The 12,002-nt window shown below is 36.1% G+C and overlaps 4 protein-coding genes across 4 annotated transcripts; all 4 read left to right on the top strand.

Annotated features, from left to right (window-relative positions):
* The first annotated feature begins 2,408 nt into the window (after positions 1 to 2,408).
* LOC148608898 (uncharacterized) lies at positions 2,409 to 3,107 on the top strand. The gene has a single exon (XM_088541171.1). The coding sequence runs from the start codon at positions 2,409 to 2,411 to the stop codon at positions 3,105 to 3,107; it is 699 nt and encodes a 232-aa protein (XP_088397297.1).
* A 36-nt stretch (positions 3,108 to 3,143) lies between these two features.
* LOC148608897 (uncharacterized) lies at positions 3,144 to 5,944 on the top strand. The gene is made up of 2 exons (XM_088540798.1): positions 3,144 to 3,675; positions 4,054 to 5,944. Exon 2 carries the CDS (start codon positions 4,241 to 4,243, stop codon positions 5,297 to 5,299), a length of 1,059 nt encoding a protein of 352 aa, XP_088396924.1. The 5' UTR covers positions 3,144 to 3,675; positions 4,054 to 4,240; the 3' UTR covers positions 5,300 to 5,944.
* On the top strand, positions 5,389 to 8,412 carry LOC148608896 (uncharacterized). The gene has a single exon (XM_088541169.1). It carries the CDS (start codon positions 5,389 to 5,391, stop codon positions 8,410 to 8,412), a length of 3,024 nt encoding a protein of 1,007 aa, XP_088397295.1.
* Positions 8,413 to 8,437: 25 nt separating this feature from the next.
* Positions 8,438 to 10,147, top strand: LOC148608895 (uncharacterized). The gene has a single exon (XM_088541168.1). It carries the CDS (start codon positions 8,438 to 8,440, stop codon positions 10,145 to 10,147), a length of 1,710 nt encoding a protein of 569 aa, XP_088397294.1.
* Positions 10,148 to 12,002: the final 1,855 nt, after the last annotated feature.

The following is a 12,002-nucleotide window of genomic DNA, read 5'->3' as shown; positions in this document are numbered from 1 at the left end:
AACAGCATTTAAACTCATATGAGAACCTTTGTACACTTGTCCCTTCGCATTCCAGTATCGAAGTTGTTTTTTTTTATCTATGATTTGATTTGTTTTCAGAAACTAGTTATATATGAAGTTTCAAATTTAAATTTTCTGTTTTTTTGCTTTTGTTACTTTGTATGTATAATTTTAGTTACTTTATGTTCTTTGTAGTGTATGTCTGTTTTCCATGTCTGATCTTTGTCTTTGTCCCTGGACTACATTCTTTTGATTACCACTATAACCTTAGTTACCTTGATTACTCTTTTAAATCTATACGATCTATACGAATTTACGAAAAATGGAGAAATAATGTAAATATATACAGGTACACCTGGTCCATGCTCCCAGTTTTTAGTTCAGTCCGAGTTTCTCATTTACGAATCATAACTAAATAAACAAGGCATCATGATATATCTGATTGCTTGAAAAGACCTTAAAGGATTACAAAAAGGTTACTAAATGTCCGTGTTGTGAAACACGTTTCCACAAAAATAATGAGTGCTTATGAAATTTTCGTTAAATTATGCACGACCCAGGAGTTTATGTACTCGGCGAAAAATCTTTCTTCCTCTCACCAATAAATGATAAATAAACCGGCAAAACAAAAATAAATATTCAGAAATCCAAGCAATAAAATCTACAAAAATAACAAACAACAATATAAAAACAAACAAAAATGTCTCATTTAAGAAAGGGAGCAGGAAGATAAGTTTCCATTAAGATTCTGATTTCTTTTTAATGAAAATTTGAAACAAATCATTGAATACCTTTGTTTCACTCATTTTGTCGAAATTGTAGGTAATACATACATTGTAGGGAATACATACATTGTAGGTAATACATACATTATAAGTGGATCTAAATTAAAAGTTTCACACAGAGAGCAAAAGAAACTACTAAGGTAACTTTAGGTTTATGAGCAAATCCTTAAAATTCACACAAATCAAGATTTAAAAAAAATATCTTTAACTTATATAACCTTGCTATGAAATCAATTAAGGAATTACTGTTATATTTTTTTCTGTCTACAATCACGCGATGTACACTAAATATTCTGCGTAGCAGGTTATTTTCAAGTGTGCTCCAAGGGCTTTGAGGTTATTTCGAATAGACTGAAAAATATGTCATTCCTTATAATTTAAGTTTAGTATCAAACGATTAAATCATTGGAAAGGTGGATAACGTCACAGACATACACACAATTTGGTCTATGAGATAATGGACAATTTTTTTTATCCAACCTGGAAGCGTGTTACTTCTGAAATTAAATCATAAATTGATGTTAGAAGGGAGATAATTTAAGTTATAAACACATAACGTATAAGGTCTCAGTATTAATTTTCCCATAGACTTCTATAGTTACTTTGTATCCCTGGATTAAATTCTTTTGATTACCGCTATTACATTGGTTCCCTTGATTACTCTTTCGAGGATTTGATAAAACAGATGACACTTTAAGTTGACCCGAATCTAGAGAGGATTCGATGAACACTATGACAAAAAAGTTTCCCTAAACAAAGGAAGTGTGTTCAGAAATAAATACCCAGATTTTCTAGTATACATAGTACATAGGTATTATTGCATTCGTAATGAACACTTTAGGGATAAAATATGCAGGAAAAGTTTGTTTTATTCGTAAGTAAGCAATTTGTGACAAATTTTTATTCTTAAAAGTATCAGCAAAAATGAGCGAAATGAACAAACTCAAAATGACTCTCATATTTCTCTCATTTTAAAATATAAAAACTCTTCTCTTCATATACTTTGAATTTTTTTTTTTAATTTCAATTTTTGTCTTCCTGACAAATTTTGTGCAAAAGCAAAGAGGTCCGAAAAGGATGTTCAAGGTGATACATCAATACATTATATACTGATATTTTAGTAACTATAATGTATTTCGAGAACAGTCAACAGCCGTTACATTGTATCATTCTCGCCTTATTTAGTCCTGAAGTGCCACTCAAGTTTTGTATATTGGGTGGTTGTCACTTTCCGAAAACACTATTATAAGTATTGTGCAGCAAGAAGCATTCCGAAAGGAAATTGGTGCTTTGAAGTCAGGAAATCCGAAAATTCACAAGAACAGTCGTATAAGAACTCTTGATCCTTTTCTTGATGGAAATTTATTGCGTGTCGGAGGACGCTTACATTCTTCAAGCTTACCAGAAAACCGTAAACATCCAGTTATACTGCCAAAGAACAATCACGTGTCGAATTTGATACTTCATCATTTTCATATTCTTTTGAAACACAGTGGTCGTAATCATATGTTGTCAGCGTTGAGGCAAAGATACTGGATAATTAGTGCTCCTTCCGCCATCAGAAAGATAATTTCCAAGTGCGTAAATTGTCGTCGTGTAAGTGCTAAAGTTGGAGAGCAAAAAATGGTAGAATTGCCAGAAGATCGTGTGTTACCGGACGATCCGCCTTTTACTAGAGTCGGTGTGGATTATTTTGGACCTTTTGAGGTTAAACAACGCAGATCTAGAGTTAAACGTCACGGAGTGATATTTACATGTTTGGCCAGTCGGGCAGTTCATTTGGAAATCGCTTCATCATTGGACACTGATTCGTATATTAACGTTCTAAGACGATTCGTTTCTCGACGAGGACAAGTTTCACTCATAAGATCTGACAACGGAACTAATTTCATTGGTGCGGAACGGGAAATGAAACGAGCTATTGACGAATGGAATTTACATCAGATTGAAAGTTCGATGCTTCAAAACAGTGTTGAATGGAAATTCAACCCTCCTTGTGGTTCCCATTTCGGAGGTATTTGGGAAAGGTTGATTCGTAGTATCAGGAGAGTAATTTCAAGTGTGATCAAGGAACAAGTTCTAGACGATGACGGTCTACATACACTGATGTGTGAAGTGGAAGCTATACTGAATAGCAGACCTATTACTATGAACTCTGACAATCCGAACGATTTAGAAGCATTAACGCCAAACCATTTGCTTCTGATGAAATGCAAGCCGGTTCTTCCTCCTGGATTATTTTCTAAGACTGACAATTACTGCAGACGTAGGTGGCGTCAACTTCAGTACATGTCCAATTTATTCTGGTCGATGGTTATGTGAATACCTACCAATTCTTCAAGAACGGCAAAGATGGAACAATGTTAAGAGAAATTTACATGTTGGAGATGTAGTTCTAGTAGTTGATTCGAACTCTCCAAGAAATTCTTGGCCTATGGGACTTGTACATGCATTGATTCCTGATCGTAATGGACTAGTTCGTCAAGTCAAAGTTAAGATTGGTTCAACCATACTTACCCGTCCGATTGACAAACTGTGTACAATTTTAGAGTTAGACTAATTTAGGGTATTATGTATACTTACCTAGTAGGGACATTTTGAGATATGTTTCATTTGTTATTTTGACATTTTCACTTTGATTATTTTGTGAGGGTATTTCTTGTATTTTTTTATGGTTTATATTTTTTTGTTTTATTGTAATTGCTCGCTATGCTTCACAATTAAGGGGCTGGTATGTAGAGTTCATTTCCACCGTTAAACCAAATATCATTAATCATCATTTTCGATTATCATTTTTCCATCCAGTGTTATTGTTTACTATTTCGAGTACTTCCGTTGTAATTTCACGATTGTTTTTCTGTGTTGATTTGGTGGAAATATTATTAATTTGGTGAGTTTTTTACTTTATCTTTGTATAAATATACTTCCGATGGTTAATTACATACATTTTGATAATTAGATATAATTTTTGTAGGTTTATTGACTTTAATTTTAATGTTAGGCAGATTGATTTTCGAGTGCACCGCAATTTTTCACTTTATGTTAGGTGCCGATCGATAAATTGTTTTCTCAGTGAAGCTTAATAGCGATTTAATTAATTAAATCTTAATTAAGTTCTTTTTACATATTGTATTTTCATGCTTTTGAGTCATTTTCTATTGATTTTCTATTGATATTGTATTACTATTGTGTTTGTATTTTTTGTTTTGATTGGTTATTTTCTTGGTTGACGACATAGGTACATTGTATTTCATTTTTCTATTTTCAGTAAATCGTCAACATCGTCAACATCGTCAACATCATCTATATTTTTGTTCAGCTAATGAAATGTACTCTCTGGAATCTCTGGACTCTCTGGTTGTTGTCATTAAAGATGTTACGCATTTACTTATATATTTCCACGCCCATTTGCTAGCCAACACATTATTTAAAAATTAATAATTTATCAAGTGACAATGGATGACAATACGGAAGACTTAGTAGAAGCTAGTAGAGAAAGAAAGCTTACGGAAAAGGGATTGATGTATTCCATGAATCTTTATAGAAACCAACGTACTCGTCTTATAAAATCATTGACAATCCTAAGTGGTGAACTTGAACGATTGATATCGCAACCAGGAGACGTTGATTTGGTCCGACCAGTGTATTCTAAGTGGATAGGTATATACGAGGAATTACTAGAGACACATGATAAGTACCAAGCAATTTTTACTGACTTGAACGATAAACAAGTAGACAATGCCTCGTTCCAGGATAAAAATCGAGTCTTTCTATCAACAAATCAATCAGCAAAGGACTGGTTTATATTGAATAAAGCGAAAACAATATCGCCGCAACATATAGTTCAAGATGATCAGAGATCACACAGATCCGGGAGCGTAAGATCGCACAGGAGTTCAGGTGCAAGGTCACACAGAAGTGCGAGATCTAGTAATGCAAGTCATATATCCAAAGCCAAGTTAATGGAAGAACAACGTAAGGTAGAATTGCTAGCAAGAGCCGAAGCGTTAAGTGAGAAGAAACAACTCGAGGAAGCTAAGTTAAAACTTAAAATTCAGGAAGAAGAATTGGAAATAAAAACGGAGCTTAAAGTTAGTGACGCTAAATCAAAGGTGATAGAGGAACTGGAGAAAAGTATGAGAGACGACGATTTGTTAGAATTTAAACTCAATAGACATGAAAATCTAACTGAAGTATCTTACAATCAGAAACCTAGACAATCAGAGGCAACACGTATGAAAACGTATGTACAGGAAGAAACGTCACGTTTAAATCCGCAAGCATCTGAATGGATTCCAAGTAAGTCTACGCCTAGGGTGAAGAACTACGACTTAGTAAATAGAAACACACCTGTCGTTCCGTCAGAAAGTATTTCAATAGTCCGCGAGCTGAATAAGCCTCAAATCAAATCGACATACAGAAATTTGATGGCAATCCTATGTTGTTCAATGGATTTAAGAGACAATTTCAAGCTAGAATTGAATCGAATACGGCTTCCTGTGATGAACGTTTAACTTACTTGTTACAGTTTACCCTTGGAGAGCCACATCGTATTGTAAAAGGATTTTCTCACTTGGATGCGGAAACAGGCTATACAGCGTCAATGAATGAACTTCAGGACAGGTACGGTGAGCCGGATGTGATAGCTAATTCGTTCGTTAGAAAGGCTTTAGATTGGCCCGTGGTTAAGCAAGATAACCCCAAAGCGTTAGATGACTTTTCGATATTTCTTACCGAGTGTTTGTATGCTGTTCAGAACGTCGATGAGGTCAGGGTGTTAGAATACTCGGACAATATGAAAACTCTAGTTCGAAAACTTCCGTTCAATTTACAAGACAAGTGGCGTAATATAGTGTATGCAACAAAGTCACAGCGAAGAACTTTGTTATTTAGTCAACTTGTAGATTTCGTTAAGAGAGAGGCAAAAAAGGCTAATGACCCTATTTACGGTAAAGACGTTATGCGTACACCCTCGTCGGTAAAGAAACTTCAAGAATCGAAATCCTCGTCTTATGGTAATCGTAAAACGTTGGCCACGTCAGTTGAATCTAACTCTCAAAATGATCGTAACGATAGTACGGACTCAAAACCTAATGCATTTTCGAAACCATGTGTTTACTGTGGAAACTCAAGTCATTCACTGAAGATGTGCGACAAGATTACAAGTAAGTCTCTTGAAGACAGATACGATTTTCTCAAGTCTAAAGGTTTCTGTTTCGGTTGTCTGAAATACAGTCATCAGAAGGTTGTATGTAGTCAGAAGGCAACGTGTTCCGTGTGTAAAAAGGGTCATCCGTCAATTCTTCACGTCGATTCACGTGAACAGAAAGTAAATGAAACTTGTAATGACAATTCGGTTAGAGATGTTACTAGTTCTGCAACGTCTACAGGGGCTGGAGATGTCGTCCAGCAGGCACTTCCAATATTACCAGTAAGAATTAAATGTGCGAAAAGTGACAAGTTTGTTGAAACGTACGCTTTTCTTGACTGTGGCAGTACCGCAACGTTTTGCTCAGAAACTATCATGCGCGAATTGAATGTCGAAGGAAAGAAAACGAAACTCGGTTTGCTTACAATGACACAGACGGAAACGGATGTGAAAGACTATTACGTAGTTAGTGGTTTGGAAATCAGTGACTTAAACGGTAATAATGTTATATCCTTACCGACTACTTTTTCACAGGAGATATTACCTGTTACTAGTAGTGATATCGTTTCAGTAAGTGACATTTCAAATTGGCCACATTTGCGTGATATTCCATTACAAAGGATTAGTAACGATCACGTTGGACTCTTAATCGGAGTTAATGTTCCTCGTGCAATGGAGCCGTGGAGTGTGGTACCGTGTGCTAATGGTGGACCTTTCGCGGTTGAGACTGTGCTTGGCTGGGTAATAAACGGTCCGTTGAATGTTTCTAGAGATGAAAATACTTCTTGTAATTTCGTCAGAGCCAATCGCATCAGTGCGTCAGTTGTGTCCGAGAATCGTATAGACGTTTCGCTGGAAGTTCAAATTCGCAATCAGTTTGACTTTGACTTTTGTGAAAGGACTATTGATGATGTCAATTCGCCTTCCGTAGAAGATCGTAAATTTCTAGATAATGTTTCAAGATCGATAACTCTCGAAAATGGACACTATATTATAGACCTTCCGTTTAAGTCGAACGAAAACACGATGCCGAATAATCGTAAGCAGGCAGAACAGAGGTTGATGTTACTGGCTAAGCGTTTTGAAAAAGACAAACACTTTCAAGATGAGTATGTAACGTTCATGAAAAAAGTTTTAGGTGAAGGATATGCGTCGGAGGTATCATCAGAAGATTTGTTAAAGGACGATGGTCATGTATGGTATCTACCACATCACGGTGTGTATCACCCACGTAAGAACAAGATCAGAGTGGTTTTCGATTGTGCGGCAAGATTCCAAGGTACGTCATTAAACGAACGCTTACTTCAAGGTCCTAATCTTACGAACAGTCTCGTTGGAACATTGATTAGATTTCGGCAAGATGACATTGCAATAATGGGTGACATTGATTCCATGTTCCATCAAGTGCGCGTGCCTACTGAAGATGGAAATTACTTAAGATTCCTATGGTGGAAAGATGGACACACTAACTCGAAACCGATCGAGTATCAAATGAACGTTCACCTTTTTGGTGCCACGTCGTCACCGAGCTGTGTCAATTATGCGCTCAGACAAACTGCAGAAGAAGGCAGAGGTCATTTCAATGATAAAGTGATAGATACGGTATTGAGAAACTTTTACGTGGACGATTGTCTTAAATCGGTGGAAACAGTTGACGGTGCTATTACGTTAGTTCAGGATTTACAAGCGCTTCTTCGGAGAGGTGGATTCAGGATAGCTAAATGGATTAGCAGTAGTCGAGATGTGATGCGATCGATACCGATATCAGATAGAGCCAAAGAAGTGAAGGACATTGATTTAGATCAAGAGATTTTGCCGATCGACAGAGCGTTAGGCGTTCAATGGTGCGTTGAAACCGATACTTTTCAGTTTAAGATATCTCTTCAAGACAAACCGAAAACCAGACGAGGAATCTTATCAATGGTCAGTAGTGTGTACGATCCGTTGGGATTTTTGGCTCCGCTTACTTTGAGACCGAAAATTATTCTTCAGGAACTATGTAAGTTGAGATTGGCATGGGACGATCCGGTACCCGACGTACTATTACAGAACTGGGAGATTTGGTACAACGATTTGTCGAGACTTTCTAGCTTCAGTGTGCCTCGTTGCTTCAAACCACCCGATTTCGGAAACGTGTTATCTGCTCATCTTCACCATTTTGCCGATGCCAGCGAATCGGGTTACGGTGTATTAAGTTATCTCAGACTTGAAAATGTCGACCACGAAATTCACTGTTCATTCGTAATGGGCAAGGCTAGAGTTACGCCACTGAAGCAAGTTACTATTCCCCGGTTGGAACTTACGGCAGCGACGGTCGCTGTTAGGACTAACAAGATGATTATAAGTGAACTCGAAATTCCGATAGACCATTCGTATTTCTGGACTGATAGTATGTCCATTCTTCGGTATATCAACAACACAACCGCTAGATTTCAAACATTCGTAGCGAATAGACTTTCACGAGGGATCGAATATTAGTGATTGGAGATATATAAATACGAAGATGAATCCTGCAGACATATCGTCTCGAGGTGCATCTGTTAACGATTTGCTAGAAAAACATTGGATCGATGCACCGGCGTTCTTGAATCGGCATCCGGATGAATGGCCTAGTCTACCTACAGAAGATCTCGGGAACATCGACACGGAAGATCGAGAAATAAAGCGTGCGAAAGTTGCTACAGTTGTGTTAAGACTAAACAACACAAACATTGACACTATGTTAAAACTTTTCGAGCATTATTCCTCATGGTATAAGTTAAAACGTGCCGTAGCTTGGATAATAAAATTTAAAGAGCAATTACTGAAGCGTGTGCGTAAACTACAGACAAGAGCTGATCACAGGATTAGGCATAAACTGACTTTAAAAGATCTTGAAGAATCCGAAAACACTATTATAAGTATTGTGCAGCAAGAAGCATTCCGAAAGGAAATTGGTGCTTTGAAGTCAGGAAATCCGAAAATTCACAAGAACAGTCGTATAAGAACTCTTGATCCTTTTCTTGATGGAAATTTATTGCGTGTCGGAGGACGCTTACATTCTTCAAGCTTACCAGAAAACCGTAAACATCCAGTTATACTGCCAAAGAACAATCACGTGTCGAATTTGATACTTCATCATTTTCATATTCTTTTGAAACACAGTGGTCGTAATCATATGTTGTCAGCGTTGAGGCAAAGATACTGGATAATTAGTGCTCCTTCCGCCATCAGAAAGATAATTTCCAAGTGCGTAAATTGTCGTCGTGTAAGTGCTAAAGTTGGAGAGCAAAAAATGGTAGAATTGCCAGAAGATCGTGTGTTACCGGACGATCCGCCTTTTACTAGAGTCGGTGTGGATTATTTTGGACCTTTTGAGGTTAAACAACGCAGATCTAGAGTTAAACGTCACGGAGTGATATTTACATGTTTGGCCAGTCGGGCAGTTCATTTGGAAATCGCTTCATCATTGGACACTGATTCGTATATTAACGTTCTAAGACGATTCGTTTCTCGACGAGGACAAGTTTCACTCATAAGATCTGACAACGGAACTAATTTCATTGGTGCGGAACGGGAAATGAAACGAGCTATTGACGAATGGAATTTACATCAGATTGAAAGTTCGATGCTTCAAAACAGTGTTGAATGGAAATTCAACCCTCCTTGTGGTTCCCATTTCGGAGGTATTTGGGAAAGGTTGATTCGTAGTATCAGGAGAGTAATTTCAAGTGTGATCAAGGAACAAGTTCTAGACGATGACGGTCTACATACACTGATGTGTGAAGTGGAAGCTATACTGAATAGCAGACCTATTACTATGAACTCTGACAATCCGAACGATTTAGAAGCATTAACGCCAAACCATTTGCTTCTGATGAAATGCAAGCCGGTTCTTCCTCCTGGATTATTTTCTAAGACTGACAATTACTGCAGACGTAGGTGGCGTCAACTTCAGTACATGTCCAATTTATTCTGGAGTCGATGGTTATGTGAATACCTACCAATTCTTCAAGAACGGCAAAAATGGAACAATGTTAAGAGAAATTTACATGTTGGAGATGTAGTTCTAGTAGTTGATTCGAACTCTCCAAGAAATTCTTGGCCTATGGGACTTGTACATGCATTGATTCCTGATCGTAATGGACTAGTTCGTCAAGTCAAAGTTAAGATTGGTTCAACCATACTTACCCGTCCGATTGACAAACTGTGTACAATTTTAGAGTTAGACTAATTTAGGGTATTATGTATACTTACCTAGTAGGGACATTTTGAGATATGTTTCATTTGTTATTTTGACATTTTCACTTTGATTATTTTGTGAGGGTATTTCTTGTATTTTTTTATGGTTTATATTTTTTTGTTTTATTGTAATTGCTCGCTATGCTTCACAATTAAGGGGCTGGTATGTAGAGTTCATTTCCACCGTTAAACCAAATATCATTAATCATCATTTTCGATTATCATTTTTCCATCCAGTGTTATTGTTTACTATTTCGAGTACTTCCGTTGTAATTTCACGATTGTTTTTCTGTGTTGATTTGGTGGAAATATTATTAATTTGGTGAGTTTTTTACTTTATCTTTGTATAAATATAATTCCGATGGTTAATTACATACATTTTGATAATTAGATATAATTTTTGTAGGTTTATTGACTTTAATTTTAATGTTAGGCAGATTGATTTTCGAGTGCACCGCAATTTTTCACTGTATGTTAGGTGCCGATCGATAAATTATTTTCTCAGTGAAGCTTAATAGCGATTTAATTAATTAAATCTTAATTAAGTTCTTTTTACATATTGTATTTTCATGCTTTTGTGTCATTTTCTATTGATTTTCTATTGATATTGTATTACTATTGTGTTTTACCATTTACTTATATATTTCCACGCCCATTTGCTAGCCAACACATTCAAGATGTTAAAATGATGTAATTGGTGTAAAATTTCCTTTAACTATTTGCGACTGTTCGTGTTGCCGACCGTTTTCGGAATCCCCATCATTACCAATCCAACAGGAGTTTTCGTTACTCGTCAAAATAGTGCCATTTCCGGTTGGCTGAATAAACAAAATAAAGAATGATATTTGACTGCACGAAGCAGCGAAATAATACATAGATAGAATTATTAATTATGACGAATACATAGCTTAAAGTACGTTACATTAGTAGGTCCAACCTCGATGTAAATAGAAATTCATTAGTATAACATGAAACCAAAATGAAACGTCAAAGTTATGACGGATCTCCCGGCAAAATATGTTGCGGGAAACAAACGATATGAAACGTATATCATGGAACATGATATCAAGGAACAGATATTTTTATTCTATATTGTTGGCACAACAAGGCCCATACTATATTTCATTGAAACAGTGTCTCTTATTATAAATAAAAATAATTATGAATATATAAATCAATAATTCATTTGGAATATCAGCTGTATCTTACATTCAACTCAGTCGCTTGTTCTAAAATAACCTTATAAGAAATATATGAATAAATGTAGTCATAGAGCCAATATAGAGCATATAAATCACACAACACATAAAATGTAACAAAACAGTATGACAATATATGTTCATTCTCTCTAATTATGATAATTGGAATTGGATTTAAAAAAATCGAACAACTACCAAAATATCCCACATTGTCTATGGAAGGAGTCAGTAATGTAGGGTCCCACAATATATATATTTATTTCCTTAACTCCCCAAAAAACCATACAAAAAAAAAACCGCTACATAGCTGGATTTGCTAAATGTACCACCAATCCTCTTTCAAAGCTTTTAATTTCTACACTGACAGCTGTCAAAGAGAGTCTCTAGTCGTACCACGACACTTATTACTCCCTTAGTGATATTAATTCAATGTGGATCCGGAAAAATTCAAATATATTCTGGAAACTCTCAACTCAAGATTATTATCTGAATACAATATTATGAAGTGTAAGTGTTTGTAAGAATCAGGCAAAATGGGAAAAAATCAGAAACAAGGTGCATGTGAAAACTCAACGATCTGACCATGTATTATCACTTAGGGATACTTTCTCTATTTGAAAAGACCATTATTTGATCTCTGCATCACTG

This window comes from Perna viridis, chromosome 8 (genome assembly GCF_037379345.1).
Source record: "Perna viridis isolate PV_CMFRI_1.1 ecotype Kerala chromosome 8, ASM3737934v1, whole genome shotgun sequence".
NCBI classification, from domain to species: domain Eukaryota; kingdom Metazoa; phylum Mollusca; class Bivalvia; order Mytilida; family Mytilidae; genus Perna; species Perna viridis.
Note: the sequence above shows the minus strand (reverse complement) of the source record. Positions and strands in the feature narration are given on the sequence as shown.